The sequence below is a fragment of the Symphalangus syndactylus genome, chromosome 1, assembly GCF_028878055.3.
Source record: "Symphalangus syndactylus isolate Jambi chromosome 1, NHGRI_mSymSyn1-v2.1_pri, whole genome shotgun sequence".
Taxonomy (NCBI): domain Eukaryota; kingdom Metazoa; phylum Chordata; class Mammalia; order Primates; family Hylobatidae; genus Symphalangus; species Symphalangus syndactylus.
Window position 1 is genome coordinate 7,365,502 of NC_072423.2, and position 22,087 is coordinate 7,387,588.

The following is a 22,087-nucleotide window of genomic DNA, read 5'->3' on the forward strand; positions in this document are numbered from 1 at the left end:
TTTTCAAGCATAGAGCATTGCAATGGGAATATGCATTCCACAGTAAACACTGCATATTCAGAGAGGGAAGGAATCACATAATTATTCTGAGATAATTGTCCTCGGTACAGAGATCGGTAACAAGGACGATCCAGTCTGGGGCTGGACAGGCGATTGCTGGGCAGGTGTTCTTGCCACAGCACCTTTTGTGTGAGGTTGTGATAACCTTGGTGCAAGGCTTTGGGTTTTGTCATCATTTTTGTTATCAATATACAAGCATGAGAACCCTCTCTTCATGACCTTCCCTGACTCTATTTGTCAGGGGTTTTTGTTTGTTTGTTTGCTTGTTTGTTTTTCTTTAAACTAGTGAATCTTTTTTGACTTTTTTTTCTTTAACACTAGTGACTCTTTTTTGACTCTGACAATTTTCACATTTCCTCTTTTGATCAAGATCTTTCTTTGAAAGCATCACTGATCAATCAACCTGTGGTTGGGTGTTGATGCCTCTCCGTGCTGGACTTGTCATTGGTGGTGGTCTCACCCCACTTTGAGGGGAATGATTGGTGACTAGGATCCAGTGTCAAAACCCTTTTAGCCACATTTGAGCAGCAAGGGAGGTTTGAAGGGAGTGGCTCCCTGGATAAGTCTACCTGGAGTGCATTGTTAAGTTCAATTTTGTCTTTTCCATGATCTTTTGCTATCATCTGAAAGTGCTGGGCCAGCATTATATTATTAGGAGTTGTACTTCTGCAAATCAGTTAACAAGTAGCCAGGCATGGTGGCTCATGCCTATAGTCCCAGCTACTCAGGAGCCTGAGGTGGGAAGATTGCTTGAGTCCAGGAGTTCAAGGCCAGCCTGGACAACATAGCAATATCCTATCTCAAAAAAATTATCTTTATTCCTATGTATCCTGGATGGAAAAAAAAATTGACAAGTAACAGATACAAAGTTTAAAAAGGGGAAATAAAAAGTAAAATTAATAGTAATATGACAATCCCAGTTTGCATCCATGAACCCGGTAGGCTTAAAGACAATTGAATGAATCAATGACCATAGGGAATTAGGTAAGACTTGAATGATGTGGCCTGTTTTCTTCTTTTGTGTATATGGGTCTCAACTTTCCTAGAGGAATTTATCCAGGTACCACAATAAGAAATGCACAGGCATTTTCTTATTTAATCAATGAATACTAAAGGATTTTTTTTTTTTTTTTTTTGAGATGGAGTTTCACTCTTGTTGCCCAGGCTGGAGTGCAGTGGTGCAATCTCAGCTCACTGCAACCTCCACCTCCCGGGTTCAAGCGATTCTTCTGTCTCAGCCTCCTGAGTAGCTGGGATTACAGGCGTGCACCACTGCACCTGGCTAATTTTTGGTATTTTTTAGTAGAGACGGGGTTTCACCATGTTGACCAGGCTGGTCTCGAACTCCTGACCTCAGGTGATCCACCCACCTCGGCCTCCCAAAGTGCTGGGATTACAGGCGTTACTAAAGGATTTTTGAAGGTTACGTTCTGTTAAGTTACCAACAGAAGCTACTGATGGTGAAATTTCATCATTATCCTGTCACGTGAAAAAGACATTAAGAGGAGTTGAGGAGTTAGAGTCTCCTTATGATATGGAGTCTTGTTCCAATGTCCAGGGAAAACTGTTTACAACGTGAAAACATCAACTTTTCCTCCCAGTTTGCAGCTTGAATATCGCTGGTTGTGGCATCAAGCGGTTTGGTGAACCTTATGTGTGGACCATACATCAGCCATGAGGCTTGTTTGTTAAAACATGTTTAGGTTCATCTTACAGGGCTTTAGGAGAGAAGCAGTTTTAGTTTTTAGTTGGAGAATTATAGCCAAACATTGGAGAAAATTAGGAGAATTCAGGATCTAGCCCATTCTACAGGTAGATAACAAGAACTCGAAAACAAGGCTCAGAGCTACAGTCTAATAAAAGGCTATGATAGTTTTTCTTTAGAAACATAACTTTTTCTCCCTACACTGATCACATAGGTTATCAGATTTAAAAACCTCTTGAGGCTAGAAAGCCAAACCTGGGCAGATCTTCGATTGTACTTACAACCTGAATGTTCCTGGGCCTGCCAGGAAATGACAATTTTTATTTACTGATTGTAAGGCTGGAGAGTCTTAAAACCAGGCTTTCTATGGATACCTTCAAATATGATATTCAGTCAAAACCTCTGTACTATAATCAATGTTTCCAATTGTATCCTGCTGTAAAGAGAGAATAGATTTTTGTTGAACTTATATAAATAATTGTATTGTACTTAAAACTAAGAATATAGATGAATAGTTTCCAAATTTTGGAAGAATCAAGTAGACAGAAAAGTCAAATGCCTCCACCTTTGTTCACTAAACTATACCAAATTGTTGTAAACTATAGACAGCTTTTGAGAGACAGTTTTCTTAAATCTGGAAAATAAAACATGTAGGTAAAGAACTTACAATGTTTCAAATAAAAGTCATTAAAACATCTGTGTTAATTTTTAAATTTCATATAATTAGTATTTTGTTTTGCTTGATCTTGGTTAGCAGTGTCATGGACCCGTCAGTTTCTTCATCAGAGTTCTGGAAATTCTTTTTCCGTTCATGATCTTAAAGTTAGCAGAAATCTGTGTCCAAGGGTTCTTGCAAGTCTTTTTATGAAAGGCAATTTGGGACTGTAGTTGATTGCAAATACTTTTAGAGAATAATTGAAAATAATAACAAGAGAAGCCCAAATGCTTAGAATGGCCATGGTGAAAAATCTGATGAAAATTCCTAATTATCAAGGAAATTTAGTTACTTACATACAACATATGGCTTTTTTTTTCGACAGTCTCCCTCTGTCGCCCAGGCTGGAGTGCAGTGACACGATCTTGGCTCACTGCAAGCTCCGCCTCCCGGGTTCACGCCATTCTTCTGCCTCAGCCTTCCAAGTAGCTGGGACTACAGGCGCCCGCCACCACGCCTGGCTAGTTTTTTTGTATTTTTAGTAGAGACAGGGTTTTCAACATGTCAGCCAGGATGATCTCAATCTCCTGACCTCGTGATCCACCCGCCTCAGCCTCCTAAAGTGCTAGGATTACAGGCGTGAGCCACCGCGCCCGGCCAACATATGGCATTCTAAGATAACAACTGGAATCATGACTGACAGCTGGACTGATATCAGGACCATGAAACTTACAAATTTCACATCATCTTTAGAATGCATTAGTAACAGCCATACAAATACAGCGTCAGAAAAAATGTAATATAACAACCAAAATTACGACTGATAACATATTAGATTTCTATGAGTTTACATAATTTTTGAAACATATCAACAACATACCCATAAATGTATCTGAAAGAAGATCTAGTATCACTTATCATTTGACAATGCTTCCCTACAATTTACCAAATAAGCCTAATTATTTAATGTCTCAACAAGATGAGAGATACATGTTTTGAGTCTCCAGGAGCACAAATAGAAAATCCAAAAGTTCTAGGTCAAAAAGACTTAATTTGGTATTCTGATATTTGGGAAGCCTACCAAATATGTCAAAAAGTTTAAAACACTTGATCAAAACAGAATCACAGGGCCAGGCGTGGTGGCTCGTGCCTGTAATTCCAGCACTTTGGGAGGTTGAGGCAGGTGGATCAGTTGAGGTCAGGAGTTCGAGACCAGCCTGGCCAACATGGTGAAACCCTGTCTCCACTAAAAATACAGAAATTAGCCAGGCGTGGTGGCGGGTGCCTGTAATCCCAGCTACTAGGGAGATTGAGGCAGGAGAATCACTTGAATCTGGAAGGTGGCAGTTGCAGTGAGCTGAGATTGCACCACTGCACTCCAGCCTGGGCAACAGAGTGAGACTCCTGTCTCAAAAAAAAAAAAAGTTACGTCATATAAAATATTAATCATTCATTTAAGCAGAGTGATAGTTAAAATACTTCAAAAGAAAATACGGAAAGTTACATGAATGTAAAAGCCTTAACCCATTTAAAGCTCAATTTTCTGCTTGAGTAATCAAAAACTTAATAAAAAACAAATCTAACTTGATAAAATGTAAAAATGTCTTGTGTTTAGGCTAGTTACAAAAAGTAAAGAAAAACTTCCTGCTGTATGATTACTTCTCCTTAGATAACCCAGAAGTCAAACCTGAAGAAAAGGGTACTTGAATTTAATTAGACACAGAAGAGTGCGTCCAGGGTTATGAGTGTTCACTTTATTATAGAGGACTGTAAACAAGCAAAGGAGTGCCTGGAGCAGGGAATTACATGACTCTTAGTAACAACACAGGAATTTTCTTGGTTACACAGAATAATCCAGACACATCAGGAAAAGCCGGCCAGGCCAGTGGCTCATGCCTGTAATCCCAGCACTCTGGGAGGCCAAGGCAGGAGGATTGCTTGAGCCCAGGAGTTCAAGACTAGCCTGGGCAACATAGGAAGACCCCCATCTCTACAAAACATGGGAAAAAAAGAAACAGATTTCAGGATTAAACATCAAAACCTCTTGCAATTTTCCTAAGGGCAAATCAATACTTTAAGAAAACCTTGTTCTAACTTAGGCGATATGGTTTGGCTCTGTGTCCCCACCCAAATCTCCACTCCTATCGTAATCCCTATAATCCCACATGTTGAGAGAAGGACCCGGTGGGAGGTGATTGGATCATGGGGGCAGTTCTCCCCATGCTACTCTTGTGATAGTGAGTGAGTTCTCAGGAGATCTGATGGTTTTATCAGGCAGTTTCCCTGCTCTTCCTCGCTCTCTCTCGCCTGCCACCATGTAAGACATGCCTCTTCCCCTCTGCCATGACTGTAAGTTTCCTGAGGCCTCTCCAGCCATGAGGAACTGTGAGTCACTTAACCCTTATTTCTTTACAAATTACCGAGTCTCGGGTAGTATCTTTATAGCAGTGTGAGAATGGACTAATACAACAGGGGACCAAGATTTTTAGTTTTGTGCTACTTACCCTGATAGGAAATCTAATGAAGGCTCCGGACCAAAATTTTGGGTAAACAGTTTCCATGCAGTTTAAAAATAAAAATAAAAAACACCATTTCTACCCCCACCCACCTCTTCTTTCTTATTTTTTTTTTCATTTTCAAATGAGGTTAGGGCTAAATTTTCAATTGTTTACATTTTAGCTAGGTGGGCCTGGCATGGTGGCTTATACCTGTAATCCTAGCCCTTTTGGAGTCTGAGACAGGTGAATTACTTGAGCTCAGGAGTTCTAGACTAGCCCGGGCAATAGAGTGAAACCCCATCTCTACAAAACAATGACAACAAAATTAGTCATGTCTGGTGGTGCATGTCTGTAGTCCCACCTACTTGGGAAGCTGAGGCAGGAGGATCACTTGAGCCTGGGAGGTCAAGACTGCAGTGAGCCATGATTGTAACACCGTACTCTAGGCTGGGTGACAGAGCAAGACCCTGTAATCTCTATCTCTATCTCTATCTCTATCTATCTCTATCTAATCTATATATCTGTATCTGTATCTATACCTATATCTATATCTGTATCTATATCTGTATCTGTATCTATATCTATCTATCTATAAAAAAAAACATTTTAGCTAGGATTGACTGCATTGTATAAGAATCTCCAAGTAGACTTGAACTAGCAGCAAATGTCTTTTGGTTGCTGGTTTTGTTTGCTTGGTTAGAGATGTGGGCAGGAAGCATTGTAGCGGGGTTTTGGTTTTATTTTGTTTTTGGACTCTGCATGGCAGAAAAAGTAATACATTTTTATGCTGGACAGACATACCTTACATTATTGCTCTGAGCTCCAGGTTTGACCTCTGTAATCTGAGAGCCTAACTTTTATAAACATTTATAAATATGTAGTTCTTTTTCTTTTAGATTATTAATTTTTCAGTTAAGTGCTCCATCACCATAAGCAATTGTTAGTCAGTCAAACCTAAATGGATGTCTCTAAAAGGTGTCTAGGTTGTTGGTTACCATGGAGCTGTTGGAATTTCTAAAGCCGTTAATTTGAAAGCCCTTTAAGACTTTGAAAAAAATCTTGGCTAGAATGCCATAAGCAGTGAGTTTCATCTTAACACCAGAAGAGTCAGAAAATTCAAAATAGGCAAAAAAAAAAAAAAAAAGTTGGGTGAGAGATACAGACCTTGGGAGACTCCATGTTAACTCTTTTGCCACAAGGTTGTTTGTTTGAGAGGGTTGCTTTTTTAGAGAGTTCAAATAATGGCCACTGAGCTCTGAATTTTCCTTGGTGTCATTTTGCCAATCACTTAAAAAATGTGCATGAGAATGGGCCACAATGTGTAGCTGGCTGGAATCCCAGCACACCTGGCATACCTTAATGTTTTAGAATCTCATTCAATTCTTATTAATCTCTTGAGAGCAAAGAAAATCTACAAATCCAGCCAGGGAATATCAGGAGTTTAGACCATGATTGAGATGGTGGCGGCTGCCCTGATGGCCTTTAGTTAGCGATGCTGCACTCACCATTTAGAATGTTTATTTTTGTTCTCAGAAGATTTTAAAAAACCATCAAGGGGAAAGACTCAAATCAAGTCAAAAGGAACCAAGGTAAGAGTGTTCACAAAAATTTTAACCTAGGTGTCCACATAGAACAAAATATTAAACTAGGCATGCAGATCAAAAGTGAATTCACAAGTAAAGACATGCCTTACAGAGAGAATGTTAATTCTGTACAAATCAGAGCATTCAACCCAGAAAGATTTATGCCTTTGTACCAGAAAGGACTTAGCAGAAAAGACAAAAAGGCTGTTTATCATCTCGGGCTGGATGTGTGGTCTTTTATCAAGGCGGCCTCATCCAAGTCACATTCTGAGTAGCATCAAAAAGCCTCCAGCACAAAGAGAAAGGCTCAGCCTGAGAAAGGACTCACCAGGGTGAAAAACCAAGCTGTGGAAGTGAAGAGCTCAAACAGCTGGAGTAAATACTGCACAACGGTTCCAAAAAACGGGAATAAAAAATAATTTTTCCAATGGTGATATTTTCCTCGTCCTATTTCTGACACCATATGTATCAGTCTAAGTAACAGAGAGAGGCTCACTCAAAGAAGAATTAACTTATTCAAGAATAGAGCATTGAAATGGGAATACACGTGCCACACTAAATTACGTGCATATTTGGGTAAAGGAAGACAAAGGGTTTTAAAGGGAAAATTAGGAGGATGACAGAATTATTTCGAAAGAATTATCCCGGGCTACAAAGATCAATAGCAAGGGCGATGCCAGTCCGAAGTTGAACAGGCAGTAGCTGGGCAGATATCCTTGCAGAAGTATTTTTTGTGTAAGGTTGTGCTGGTCTTTGTGCAAGGTTTTGGGTTTTGCAGCATCTTCTATCATATTTTTTGTTATTCGATGGATGTGGGAACGCTCTCTTCACGGCCTTCGCTGGCTCCATTCATCAGAGCTTTTTGTTTGTTTGTTTTTCTAACACGAGTGCCTTCATTTTGATTCTAACAACTTTTATGCCTCCACCAAAATTAACCTGTGAGAAATAGTCTACGTTACAATACTACAGGTGCCTTCAAATTTACATTTTACAACTAGGTTTTTAATATTTTTTCTTTTTTTGAGATGGAGTCTTGCTCTTGTCGCCCAGGCTGGAGTGCACTGGCACGATCTTGGCTCACTGCAACCTCTGCCTCCCAGGTTCAAGTGAGTCTCCTGCCTTAGTCTCCTGAGTAGCTGGGATTACAGATGCCCACCACCATGCCCGGCTAATTTTTGTATTTTTAGTAGAGACGGGGTTTCACCATGTTGGCCAGGCTGGTCTCGAACTCCTGACCTCAGGAGATCCACCCGCCTCGGCCTCCCAAAGTGCTGGGATTACAGGTGTGAGCCTCCGTGCCTGGCCATTTTCACTCATTTTCACTGAGTGAAAGGATGGGATAGCACGTGGAGGAGTCTTGCCAAATGCCGTGGAAGCTTTTACAGGAGGGAAGGAAGCTGAACGGTCATCGGATGTGGTGCAGGCCATTCTCTTTCAACCTCTCAACAATGGTCACACTTTCAGGGAGGAAGACCTGGGGTATGTATCGGTCTTATCAAGAAAAGCTGTTTCTTTTCCTGTTTTATTTTATCCCAAAAGCTTAAAAGCCCCACCGGGTTATTCTTTTTAAAAATATAAATGGGGGAGTAGCATTGCCTCTCACAGGACTGCTGAGAACCACACTCGCCGAGGTCACTCATAACTAATACAGCCGTTTCCCACATCACTGATTTTCTAGGGGAAGGCGCCCAGTCCCCAGGAGCACAATCTGTCCTGGCCATGCTTGTCCACCGAACTGCAACTCACACTCTGAGGGTCCTGGAGCCCAAGAAAGACCCCCAGAGGGTGCTCCCAGCCACGCACAGGTCCTGGGCCCCAGCGAGGCAGCCATCACCACTTCACAGGTGAGCTCTGTCAAAACCGGCAGCTTCTAAGTACAGTCAGTTACCAGTGCGCTGTGAAATATTTCTCAAACTGGTTGCCATACACAGGCATTTTATTGCATTTTAGTTTATTGTGCTCAAAGATACTGCATTTTGCACAAATTGAATTTGTGGCAACTCTGCCTTGAGCAAGTCGATCGGCACCATTTTCCCAACAGCTCCTGCCCACTTGGTGTCTCTGTGTCACATTTTGGTAATCCTCACAGTCGTCCAAACTTTTTCATTTTTATCACCTATAGTGATCTGTCATCGGTGATCTTTGATGTTACTACTGCAATTGTTTTGGAGCACCATAACCGCCCACGTGAGACACCAAACTTAATTGTGTTCTGTCAGCTCCACTGACCCGGCGTTCCCATCTCTCTCCGGTCCTCAGCCTCCCTATTCCTTCAGACAGAACAATATTAAAATCTGGCCAGTTAATAACCTTACAATGTCCTCTACACATTTCATTGAAAGGAAGAATTACAGGTCCCTCACTTTAAATCAAAAGCTAGAAGTGATTAAGCTTGGTGAGGAAGGCACATCAGAAGCCGAGATAGGCCAAACGCTAGGCTTCTCACACCAAATGGGTGGCCTAACTGTGAATGCAAAGGGCAGGTTCGTGAAGGAGATTAAAAGTGCGACTCCAGTGAACACAAACGATAAGAAAGTAAAACAGCCTTATTGCTAATAGGAGAAAATTTCAGTGGTTTAGACAGAACATCAAACCAGCCATGATACTCCCTGAAGCCACAGCCTCATCTAGACGGAGGCCTTAACTCCCTTCAGCTCCATGAAGGCTGGAGAGGCGAGGAAGCTGCCTCTCTCCAATTTCTTCAGAGAGAAGAAAGGTTGGAAACCAGCAGAAGTTCACTCCTGAGGTTGAAGGAAAGAAGCCGTTTCTGTAACATAAAAGCGAAGGTGAAGCATCAGGTGCTGGTGGAGAAGCTGCAGCAAGTTCCCTAGAAGACCCAGCTGAGACCACTGATGAAGGAGGCTGCACTGAACAACAGATTTTAAATGCAGATAAAACAGCCTTCTGTCGGAAGAAGGTGCTGTCTAGGACTTTCATAGGTGGAGAGAAGTCAGTGCCTGCCTTCAAAGCTTCAAAGGACAGGCTGACCCCCTTGTTAGGGGCTAATGTTGAAGCCAGTGCTCATTTGCCATTCTGAAAATCCCAGGGCCCTTAAGAATGATGCGAAATCTCCTCTGCCTGTGCTCCATCCATGGAACAACAAAGCCTGGATGACAGCACCTGTGTTCACAGCATGGTTTACTGACCATTCTAAGCCCGCTCTTGAGACCTGTTGCTCAGAAAGATTCTTTTTTTTTTTTTTTTTTTTTTGAGATGGAGTCTCACTCTGTCGCCCAGGCTGGAGTATAGTGGCATGATCTCGGCTCACTGCAAGCTCCGCTTCCTGGGTTCACGCCATTCTCCTGCCTCAGCCTCTCCGAGTAGCTGGGACTACAGGCGCCCGCCACCACGCCCGGCTAATTTTTTTTTTTTTTTGTATTTTTAGTAGAGACGGGGTTTCACCGTGGTCTCGATCTCCTGACCTCGTGATCCGCCCGTCTTGGCCTCCCAAAGTGCTGGGATTACAAGCGTGAGCCACCGCGCCTGGCCAGAAAGATTCTTTTCAGAAAAATTCCTGCTCATGGTCACCCAAGAGCTCTGATGGAGACGTACAGGAGAGGAATGTTGTTTTCATGCCTGCTGACACCACATCCACCCTGCAGCCCAAGGGCCCAGAATGATTTTGACTTTCAAGTCTTATTATTTCAGAAATACATTTTCTAAGGCTATAGTTGATTCCTCTGATGAATCTAGGCCAAGTCAGTTGAAAACCTTCTGAAAGGAAGTCATTTTAGATGCCATTAGGAACATTCATGATTTATGGGAGGATGTCAAAATATCAACATTAACAGGGGTTTAGAAGAAGTTGATTCCAGCCCTCAGGGATAACTTTGGGGAGTTTGAGGCTTTAGTGGGGGAAATAACTTCAGACGTGGTGGAAATAGCAAGAGAACTAGAATTAGATGATTAGGCGGGGCCTGAAGATGGGACCGAACTGCTGCAATCTCAGGATGAAACTTGAACGACGAGGAGCTGCTGCTTACGGATGAGCAAAGAAGGTGGTTCCTTGAGATGAAATCTGCTCCTGATGAAGACACTGTGAAGATTGTTGAAATGAAACAAAGAATTTAGAATATTCCATTAACGAGTTGATAAAGCAGTGGCAGGGTGTGAGCAGATTAACTGATTCTGAACAAAGCTCTGCTGTGGGTAAAACGCTATCCATCAGCATCACACACTCTCGTGAAAGGAAGAGTTGATCAACACAATAAAGTTCATTGCCGTCCTATTCTTAAAAATTGCCACAGCCACCCCAGACATCAGCCGCCACCACCCTGATCAGTCAGCAGCCGTCAGCATTGAGGTAAGACCCTCCAGCAGCAAGAGATTCGGACTCGCTGAAGGGGCAGACGATCGTCAGCGTTTTTTAGCAATAAATTACTTTTCAATTAAGGCATGTGCATTTTTAAAGACATAATGGTATTTCACACTTAATAAGCCTACAGTATAGTGTAAATATAATTTTATAAAGCACCAGGAAACCAAAACGATTTATGTGACTTGCTTTATTGTGATATTCACTTTATTGCCGTGGTTTGGAACTGCAGCAGTAGCCTCTCTGAGATAAGCCTGTGCCAGTATGTTGGGGTGGGCATCTTACACATTTAAAGCAGCCATTTCCACGTATTGTTTTTATTCTAATATTTTTAGTATATTAATAAACAACATAAGAACACATGTCCTTCTTTTAGAAAATCCAAAGTGTAAAATTCACATTTATAGAACATAAAATAGAGCAGAATATTGGCCTTATAATAGCACAAACCTCCTAAAGTAGTGGTTCTTAAACTTCAATATACCTCACGATCACACAGGGAGCTCTTTAAAATCTCCTGTGGACCTGAACGAATGAGCCCTCCCAGGAGACCAAGTGGAGGAGGCTCAAGATATCACTCCCAGAAACTCGCTCCCTCAGCAGGCAGTGGTGAGGGCAACATGAGCAGGGCCTTCCTCCACCCCTCCTGGGCCGCAGCTGTGATGTGCATGAGCCCGACCTTCCTCCACCCCTCCTGGGCTGCAGCTGTGATGCATGTGACGAGGAACCTTCCTCTGTCTCTCCTGAGATGCAGCTGGGATGCACATTGCTGGGGGGAAATGGCAAGGACGCCAGTGAAAAGCACTGGGTAAGAATCGGTCCATTAGGCCCAGGGCATTCAAGTGTCCTGCTGGAAGCAAGACTCAATCCTCGCAGGGTATCACTTCTGCTGGTCTTGCTGCTTTCACAAGTGAAGGAAACTGCTGGCGCCGACCTGTGGGCTCTCTGTGATGAATGTGGTTTCATTTTGGTGTAACTTGAGCCACCGCAGCATGGGGCAAAACAAAAGCAGGTCTCTTCTGTCTCAGCGAGAGTTCCCTGCCAACCTTTCGTGGACAGAGCAGCGGGGAGTGCAGTCTTGCCGGCCTTCTCTGTGCAGGGCGAGGTCTGGGCCAGGAGGCTCTGCAGCTGAGACCAGGGCAGCCCTGTCTGGTCATCCCCACGCAGACATCCCACCCTCCCACTGGCCCTGCCGCTCTTCTGTGGACCAAGGGCACGGTGGACGGCAATGCTGTTTCACGTGGGATCAGGCCAACTGAACAACATGGGCTGGAGTCAGAGGACTGCCATTGTCATTCACCTTGCCTCCTTTCTCTGAGTATCACAAAGGCCTCGGAGACTCAGACCTCTCAAGGAGCAGTATGGGGCCCCCGTGTTCTCTGACCCCTGCCTGTTTCCTTGGCCCCCATCTCCATCCTGCCATCCCTCACAGTCTCCCTGGCCTAGCTTCTTTCACAGCCCCGGGTCCTCAGGCCTGGCCAGGTGCTGAGTGTGGCCACTTTTCTCCAGGGTTTCCAGCTTCCAGGCTCCCCATACAGTACAGAGCAGACTGTGTGTAACGTATCGGGTGAGCTCTGAAGCCTAACCCTACAATGAGCCCATCAGCTGACCTGAAATCCAGGGTGTCACCAATATCACAACCGCTGGAGAGCTCTCCCCGTCCCATTCTGCCCTTTGCTTCCCCACCAGCAGATCCACCAACCTCAGCCTGGGTTGATCATGTTCCTTTTCTATGGTGTTTTATTGCATGAGTATGTGCATATATATATATCTTTGTGTGTGTGTGTGTGTGTATATATACACACACACACACACAAAGATATATATATGCACATACAAAGATATTGTTTAGTTTGGCCTGTTCCTGAGGTTTATAGAAATAGCATCATATATATTCTTCAGTGATGGCTGTTGCACTAATCATTGTGTATCCGCATCTTCATCCATATGATTTTGTTTGGCTGTGGTTTGTTGATTGTGATTGCTGTATAGTATCCTATTATGTGGCTGTAACAGAATGTGTTCATGCCATCTTTATACATGGACATTTGGTGTAACAGAATGTGTTCCTGAGTCTTTATACATGGACATTTAGTTGCTTTCATGGGAAGTACTGCAGTGAACATTCTGTATGATTCTTAGTGCACCTGAGTTAAAGCCTCTGGAGGGTGTGTGTGTGGAGGAGGGTGTGCATGTTGAGGGGACTGCAGAAACATACAGTGTGCAAATGTTCAGATGAATGAAGTGACAACCAATTTTTTGAAATGGTTGTTTTAATTTATAATCCCACCAGCAACAAAGGAGTTACTTTCCATCCACATCCTCAACAAGTCTATGTTATCCGACTTGGTCTCTGCCATGCCAGGTAAAAACCTGTGTTAAAATGAAAACTTGTAGTTCTGGTTGTCAGTCTCCTAATGACCATATGGTTTAGCTTGTTTTTCTATTTTTTATCTGCCATTTGAGTTTTTTCTCCTGTGAAATGCCTGTTCATGTTTGTTGCTCATTTTTCTGTTGGGGTGTTTGTCTTTTTGTTACTGATTTGTAGTAGTCCCCTGTGGTTTCTGAAGGAAACTATTTTATTGTTTATATGTCACTCATGTTGTCTACCAATTTTAGGTTTGTCTTTTTCATTTATGAGATATTTTGATGGACAGAAGCTGTTAATTTTAAGAATGCCTTCCCTAATATGAGGATTTTAAGGATATCTTCCCTTTATACTTTTAAAACGTATGAAATTTGCCCTTCACAGCTAATCGTTTACTTAATAAGAAATGGATGTTTCATATATGATGTAAGGCAGGAATCCAATTCATTTTCCATATGAATAGCCAATCGTCCCAGCACTATATATTGAAAAACTTCTGTTCTCATTGATCTGTGATGTCATCTCTGATATATACCAGTCTCCGTTTTTTTTTTTTTTTTGAGACAGGGTCTTGCTTTGTTGCCCAGGCTGGAGTTCTGTGGTGTGATCTCAGCTCACTGCAAGCTCTGCCTCCCTCATTCAAGTGATTCTCCTCCCTCAGCCTCCTGAGTAGCTGGGATTACAGGCATGTGCCACCAAGCCTGGCTAATTGTTTTGTATTTTTTTAGTAGAGATGGGGTTTCACCATGTTGGCCAGGCTGGTCTCAAACTCCTGACCTCAAGTGATCCGCCCACCTCAGCCTCCCACAGTGCTGGGATGACAGGCATGAGCCACGCACCCGGCCAGGCCAGATTTTCTATTCTGGCTTCTGCACTGTCGGAATTGCTAGAGCTCTGTAAGTCATGACATCTGGGAGGACCAGGGCCCCACGATTCTTTAGAAGTTTCTTCAGAAGTTTTGTGGCTGTTCTTGGTATTTGTTGTTTCATAGCTTGTAGAATTAATGTGTCAAGTTTATTGATAAAACCTGTTAGGGCCTTAACAGAGCTGTGTGGAATCTAAGTCAGTTTGAGGAGAACTGGCAGTTTTGTGATTTGAATTTTCCCGTCTGTCAACTTGGTCTACCATTTCACTTGCTTAGGTCCATTTCAAAGTCCTCCAATAAGATTTTATGATTTTCTCCATACAGCACTTGCTCATTTTTGTTTTATATTTGTTCCTGGTTACTTTATTTTCTGTTGCTATTGTACATGATAGCTTTTTAAAAACTGCTGTTTTCCGGGTGATTGCTGCTGGCTTACAGGACTGCAGTGGAGTTTCATGAACTGGCGCCACGCTCTCACCTTACTAAGATCTTTTATTTCTAATAGTATATCAGTAGATTATTTGTAGCTTTTATTTCTTTTCTTGCATTGCTGCGGTAGTTTAGCCCCATAGTGCAGTGATTAACAGAATCAGTTATAGTGGGTCTCCTTGTCTTATTCCAGATGGTAAAGGGAGTGTTTCCGACATTTCTCCATCAGGAAAGATTTATGGTAAGGGTTTTTCTGGTCTGTCTTTTCTCAGGTTAAAGAAACTTCAGTTCATCCCTAGTCTTCTAAAAGATTTTTATGACTGTTTTAGAATAGTATCAAATGGTTGTCTGCCTCTGGTAAGATGACCATATGGTTTTTCTCTTTCATTTTGTTAAGACAGGGAAATACATACATTTGCATATGTGTAATGTATACATTATTCTGTTTCTAAAACCAGATTCAGTTATGCATTTCTGGGATAAACGCAATTCCATGAGTAGATTTTTAGTTCGCTAATATTTGACTTAATCTTTTTATGGCCATGTTTACAAGTGAGAAACGTCTGTGTTCCTCTCTTGTGTTATGCCTGCTGAATTTGAAATCAAAGGTATATTGGGCTTACAGAATGAGTTGGGAAGCTTTCCTCTTTTCTGTCTCAATTCCATTTTGAAAGCATTTTTATAAGTGTGGGATGACCTTTTTTTAATGTTTGATATAACTGTAAACCTTTCTTGGTATTTCTTTGTGGGAAAATTTTAATCTCCTGATTAGATTTCTTTCATAGTTAAATGTCTGTTTAGACCTATCTCATCTCAAAATGAGATGTTCCCTTTTGGAAATTATATTTTCTAGGGATTTGCCAATTTCTTTGGATTCATTATTGTTCTTTTTCATCATCTTAAATTGGATGTTTAGCTCATTAATTTTAAGCCTGTGTTCATTTGAATCGAACCTCAGAGCTATAAATGCCCTACTAGATCTCACTTTTGCTTCCTCTCACGAGTTTCAAAATAGTCAATCATTCAAGTATGGCTTTATTTCTATCGCAATCTTTTTCTTTGATGAAGGAGTTAGTTCGAAGTACATCTTAAAATTTCCAAATGTATATAGGCAGTTTCTTCATGTTTGTATTGTTGATTTCTAAATTAATTGCACTACAGTTAGATAACATAAAATGTACGATGCTATTATTTTGAAATTTAATGCAGTTAGCATAAAGCCCAGTATATGCTTAATATTTGCTTCAAAGGAATGTGTATTCTGATTTGGTTCGGCATTCTATGTCTATCTAATAAGTTAAGCTTGTTGAATATGTTATTCAAATTTACTATATGTTTACTTTTTTTCTAATTGAAAAAGCAATAGTCTAAAGAGATGTGTCAAAATCTCTCACTTTGAAAGTGCATTTGCCAATTTCGCCTGCAGTTTTATCAACTTTGCTTGTGTGTGTGTCTTCCCTCCTGCTCTCCCTCTTCCTCTCTCTCTCTGTGTGTGTATGTGTGTGTGTGGTTCCTCTCTCTCTCTGTCTCTCTCTCTATATGTATGTGTGCATGTATCTTTTCTCCTTTATTACACATTTTTCCTTTGGGAATCTATGGAGATCTGCTTTTTTATCTATTTTAAAAATTTTTGTTCACTCCATTGTTGTTCTTTTGGTGATTGCCATTGAAATTTTACTTTGCATTTCTAACATAATAAATTTGAGTTTAATACTTCAGTTTCCTTCTCAACAACATAAACCTTAGAACACTCTTTTCCAGACTTTCAAACTATCATTGTTCAATATTTTAGCTCTATAATTTTTATAACTCCCAAGTTTGATATTGTGGTTATTACCTTATAGGCAATGTTTGTTTAGATTTAACATATATTTAACATTTTGTTTGTCATTTCTTCTGATATTTTATAACTTCCTTTTTTAAAGTAACAAATAATTTATTAGGAAAAAGATCTATCTCAGTGTAAAGGAACTGGTTCTGCTAAAACAATGCATATCTAACAGACATCTAAAATAGTTATAGAATATGTAATCTATATGTAATACATGCTACACGCCACACGATATGTTATGCATAACTCCATCATGCCCTTATGGGATTAGTTTCCACCTGCTTAGAGCACATTCTTTAGAACTTCTTTAGGAAAGTTTTACTGGAGTTTAACTCTCCGTTTCTGTTTCTTTGAGAATGTTTTATTTGCTCTCATTGTGGAAAGACAGTTTGGGTAGACAGCAGCAGAATGACAATTTGTTTTTAGAAGACATGATTCCACTGGATTCCAGTTTCTATTTTTGCTGTCGAAAATCTGGGCATGGCGCGGTGGCTCACGCCTGTAATCCCAACATTTTGGGAGGCCGAGGAGGGTGGATCACCTGAGGTCAGGAGTTCAAGATCAGCCTGGCCAACATGGTGAAATCCTGTCTCTACCAAAAATACAAAAATTAGCCAGGCATAATGGCACACTCCTGTAATCCTAGCTACTCGGGAGGCCAAGGCACGAGAATGGCTTGAACCTGTGAGGCGGAGGTTGCAGTGAGCCGAGACTGTGCCACTGGACTCCAACCCGGGCAACAGGGCAAGACTCTGTCTTGAATAAAACCAAAACAAAAAAAAAGAAGAAAAGAAAATCTGTTAGTCTTATTGTTGGCTTCATAGGTGATCTGTCTTCTGTTTGTCTCCAGTGTCCTGAAATTTTTTTTTTCTTTTTTGAGACGGAGTTTCACTCTTGTCACCCAGACTGGAGTGCAATGGAGCAATCTTGGCTCACTGCAACCTCAGCCTCCTGCCTCAGCCTCCCAGGTAGCTGGGATTACAGGTGCCTGCCACCATGCCCAGCTAATTTTTGTATTTTTAGCAGAGACAGAGTTTCACCATGGTGGCCAGGCTGGTCTCGAACCCTTGACCTCAGGTGATCCACCCGCCTTAGCCTCCCAAAATGCTGGGAGTAGAGGCGTCAGCCACCATGCCTGACCTCAGTGTTCTGACATTTTCTTGCAGTGTGTCTATGGGTGGATTTCTTTTTATTTACTCTGTTTGGAATATATTATGTATTCACGACTCTCATCAATTCTTGCAGGTTTTCAAGCATCATCTCTTTAATTAATCATTTTTCCCTCTTTTTGGTCTCACTTCCTAGAACTATGAATAGATATTTGTTAGACCTTATTCTATAATCTCTCCCTCTTAATCTTTCAAATATTTTTTGCCTCCCTGTTTTTCTGTTATGCATCCTGGACAGTTTCTTCAGCTCTAACCTCTAATTTTGATGCCTCTGTGGGTGTGAGTCTGTTTTGTGTTCGGGTTGTGCGTGCTGACTTTTGCTCATGGACGCGTTCCTCTGCGTGTGTTTGCTGCTCTTTGGCCGTGAGCTCAGGTGTGGCTGATGTCACTCTGTGAGAACCCGGTGGTGTTTACTACTGGCTCAAGCTGGGGGTCCCAGTGGGGAGCACATTTGCTGCCTCTGCTGAGCCTGGAACCCCAGCTCACCTCCTGACCCAGACAATCTCTAGGTGGCTCTGCTGTGGCAAGTCCTCCCAGGGCAACTTCACCTTTTCCATTTTATTATGGGATTTCCCTCCTCTGAATTCAGGTCACCAGGGGAGCCTTGAAGAAGTCCCTTATTTCATTCAAGCCCGATACTGGCAGGAAAACCAAGTCTCAGGCAGGATTGGATGGTTTTGTTGGTGAGGACCCTTCCGAGTGTCTGGCCTGCCTTATTGTCAGAAGTAGAAATCCCCCCCGACTTTTCTTCAGTGTGTTTTTAACGCATAAAACAGGCCAACAGGGAAAACGAGTTTCTTCCTCCCCTCCTCCTCCTCTTCCTTTTGGGCTGGGTTTTGAGACAGAGCATGCATTCTAGAGGAGGCAGGTCCTTGCGGTTGCTTTTATTTCAATAAATGAGGCAGAGAAAAAGAGCAGAATGGGGAAAGTCCCCCTGAGTGGAATGGCCCTGCTGATGTGATGCAGAGAAGGCGATGCCTCCACTGTCAGAATCTTGTCATTGTGGGGAGAGAGCTCCGTAAGACAAGGTGTCTATAAGCAGAAAGTACATCTGCTTGGAAGATGCTATTCCATGATGGATTAGCGTCAGAACAGTTTGCACCGTGCATCCTAACACACAGGCCAATTAAATCTGCTCCATACGGCGCGTGAGCATGGGGGCCGTTCCAGCTCAATCGACTATTCCCTGACTCTTTTTACCGCTCCCATGGGCTTGTCTGGATGGCACGTTACTCTCAGTAAAACGGAGGAATAATGAAAACAAATGCGCTGCACTTTGGCTAAAGGGAACTGCTACCTTTTTCCTCGTTTTGCTTTTCTGTTTTTGTATTTTAAAGGAGGTGGTAGCGCACATGTGGACTTTGGAAAGAAAGAGAACCGGGAAAACGTAGATGGCTCGTGTGCTGTCGAGGAGAAGGCCGCTCCGAGGGGTGAGGGCGCCTCTGTGATTCTGTGGCCCATGAGAGCAGCTGGTGCGCCATGCAGGGCTGACAGGGCCGAGGATAGAACATGCCGCTTTCTAATCACCGGTCAGAAGCTTGGGTCGGAACAGAGGGTCTGCTCCTGAGCCCACGCACGCGCACACACCGCCGAGAGCTTCTAGGGTGCGTTTGATTGTGGTGGTAACTAGCGACTCCGAGTTAGAGGGATCCTCTTTTGTCTTAGAATTTTCACCAGGTGTGTTTTTAATTATAGCAGGGAGAGATGGCATTGAATGTTTTGCTGTTTGAGCCTTCCCATACAGCTCGGCTTTAATTTATGAAATTGTTATGACAAGTCTGGCATTAAGAAAAGAAAACATATTTTAGGTGAATCTGATTCGTGTTTCCAAGCCCAACTTTCATGTAAAAATTCCCTTTGTCTGGTGAAGCCAGAGAGCTTCTGGCACCTCCCAACTCTTCTGTGGCACAGTTGTCACCTGAGGGCTACTCGGTACATTACATTGAAGTGAATAAACTAATGCATTCTAACATTTATTTTCCTAACACATTTGTTCTGGCCATACAGCAACAGGCTATTTGCTATTGCATATTATAATGCATTCTTTGCCACTGGAAAAAGTACATATTTTGGAAAAATAAGCATAGGACTCATTTGACTTTAAATCATCTGATGAGTCTTAAAATGCCTTTTAAAGGAGACCTCTAGGCTTAGTATGCTGAATGTGGGTTGTCCATGCAACTTAAGGGAGGATTTCTTCTGTTTATTTAAAAATAATTCCTAAACATAAAACTGATGACTTATTTGAATATTACTTAAAGAAGATTCTTATCATTTAGAGATATATGCTGAAATATTTGGAGATGAAATAGTATGATACCTGAGATTTATTTCAAAATAACCTGGTTTAGGGATTAGTGGGTATGACTGAGATAAGATGGTGCTGCACTGAGGGTGCTGGAGGGAGCGGTGGGACTGAGGGCTGAGGGTGCTGGAGAGGGGAGGACAGCAGGACTGAGGACCGAGGGTGCTGGAGAGGGGAGGACAGCAGGACTGAGGACTGAGGGTGCTGGAGAGGGGAGGGCAGCAGGACTGAGGACCGAGGGTGCTGGAGAGGGCGGCAGGACTGAGGACCGAGGGTGCTGGAGAGGGGAGGGCAGCAGGACTGAGGACCGAGGGTGCTGGAGAGGACAGCAGGACTGAGGACCGAGGGTGCTGGAGAGGGCGGCGGGACTGAGGACCGAGGGTGCTGGAGGGAGGAGGGCAGCAGGACTGAGGACCGAGGGTGCTGGAGGGAGGAGGGCAGCGGGACTGAGGACCGAGGGTGCTGGAGGGGGGAGGGCAGCGGGACTGAGGACCGAGGGTGCTGGAGGGGGGAGGGCAGCGGGACTGAGGACCGAGGGTGCTGGAGGGGGGAGGGCAGCAGGACTGAGGACCGAGGGTGCTGGAGAGGGGAGGGCAGCAGGACTGAGGACCGAGGGTGCTGGAGAGGGGAGGGCGGCGGGACTGAGGACCGAGGGTGCTGGAGGGGGGAGGGCAGCGGGACTGAGGACCGAGGGTGCTGGAGAGGGCAGTGGACCGAGGACTGAGGGTGCTGGAGAGGGGAGGGCAGCAGGACTGAGGACCGAGGGTGCTGGAGGGGGGAGGGCAGCGGGACTGAGGACCGAGGGTGCTGGAGGGGGGAGGGCAGCGGGACTGAGGACCGAGGGTGCTGGAGAGGGCAGTGGACCGAGGACTGAGGGTGCTGGAGAGGGGAGGGCAGCAGGACTGAGGACCGAGGGTGCTGGAGGGGGGAGGGCAGCGGGACTGAGGACCGAGGGTGCTTGAGGGAGGAGGGCAGCGGGACTGAGGACCGAGGGTGCTGGAGGGGGGAGGGCAGCGGGACTGAGGACCGAGGGTGCTGGAGAGGGCAGTGGACCGAGGACTGAGGGTGCTGGAGGGGGGAGGGCAGCAGGACTGAGGACCGAGGGTGCTGGAGGGGGGAGGGCAGCGGGACTGAGGACCGAGGGTGCTGGAGGGGGGAGGGCAGCGGGACTGAGGACCGAGGGTGCTGGAGGGGGGAGGGCAGCGGGACTGAGGACCGAGGGTGCTGGAGGGGGGAGGGCAGCGGGACTGAGGACCGAGGGTGCTGGAGGGGGGAGGGCAGCGGGACTGAGGACCGAGGGTGCTGGAGGGGGCAGCAGGACTGAGAACTGTTGGTGCTTTCACATATGTTTGAAAATTTTCATAATACACAATGTAAAATGTTGCGTTAGAGGAAACATTCTTCCTCTATAAATTTCACTTGCAATTTGTGTACAAATTACCTTCTAGTTTGCTTCTCTTCTTATCACTGCCAGGTTTCCATTACAGCCACTGGAGAGTTTCTAAGAAGCAGGTCCCCAGATGACTGTTTTAATGTGATTCAAAACAGAGAAGGGATTGGAGCCATGGACAGACAGCACAAGATAGAACCGAGGGTGGGCTGGACTTGAGAGAGTCCTTAACGGAAAGAAATCACACTCGAGGGATGCCTTAAAGTGCTGCATTTTACACTATAGACCATGAGCATCCTGGAATTTCAAGTTCTGTTCCATTGATCTTTATGTCTATCCTTATGCTGATACCAGATGATCTTGATCCCTGTAGCTTTATAGGAAGTCTGAAATCCAGGGGCATCCATTCTCCAACTTTGTTCTTTCTCAAAATTGTTTTGGATTCTTCAGGTCCATGTAAATAAATAGTTCAGTTTGTCAATTGCCACAAAAGCATGCGGATATTTTGATAGTGATTGCATTGAATCACAGCAATTTGTGGAGACAATATGTAAATAATATTGAACCTTTCAAAGAGCACAGGATGTCTCTCCATTGGTTTTGCTCTTCTACGATGTCTGCGGTTTTTGCTGATGAAAACTCAGTGATGTTTTGTAGCTTTCAGTGAACAAATATTGCACGTCTTGTTATATTTAATACTATTTTATTAGTTTTGATGCTATTGTAAATGGAATTGTTTTCTTAATTCAATTTTCAGGTTGTTTATTGATATTATATAAAATATAATTGATTTTTGTGTAATGATATATCTTACAATCTTGATAAGCTTGTTTGTTAGTTCAGTAGGGTTCTGTTTTGTAAATTTCTTAAGAGTTTCTACATAGAGGATTAGGTTATCTCCAATAGACAGTTTT

General features: G+C 43.4%; 1 protein-coding gene across 1 annotated transcript in view; it reads left to right on the top strand.

The window, feature by feature from the left end:
- LOC129491342 (uncharacterized) overlaps window positions 1–22,087 on the top strand; it is a 38,526-nt gene that overhangs the window by 11,058 nt on the left and 5,381 nt on the right. The window contains exon 3 of the mRNA XM_055295528.1: window positions 8,180–8,345. Within this exon, the coding sequence (XP_055151503.1) occupies window positions 8,180–8,345 (166 nt within the window). The remainder of the gene's footprint in view (window positions 1–8,179; window positions 8,346–22,087) is intronic.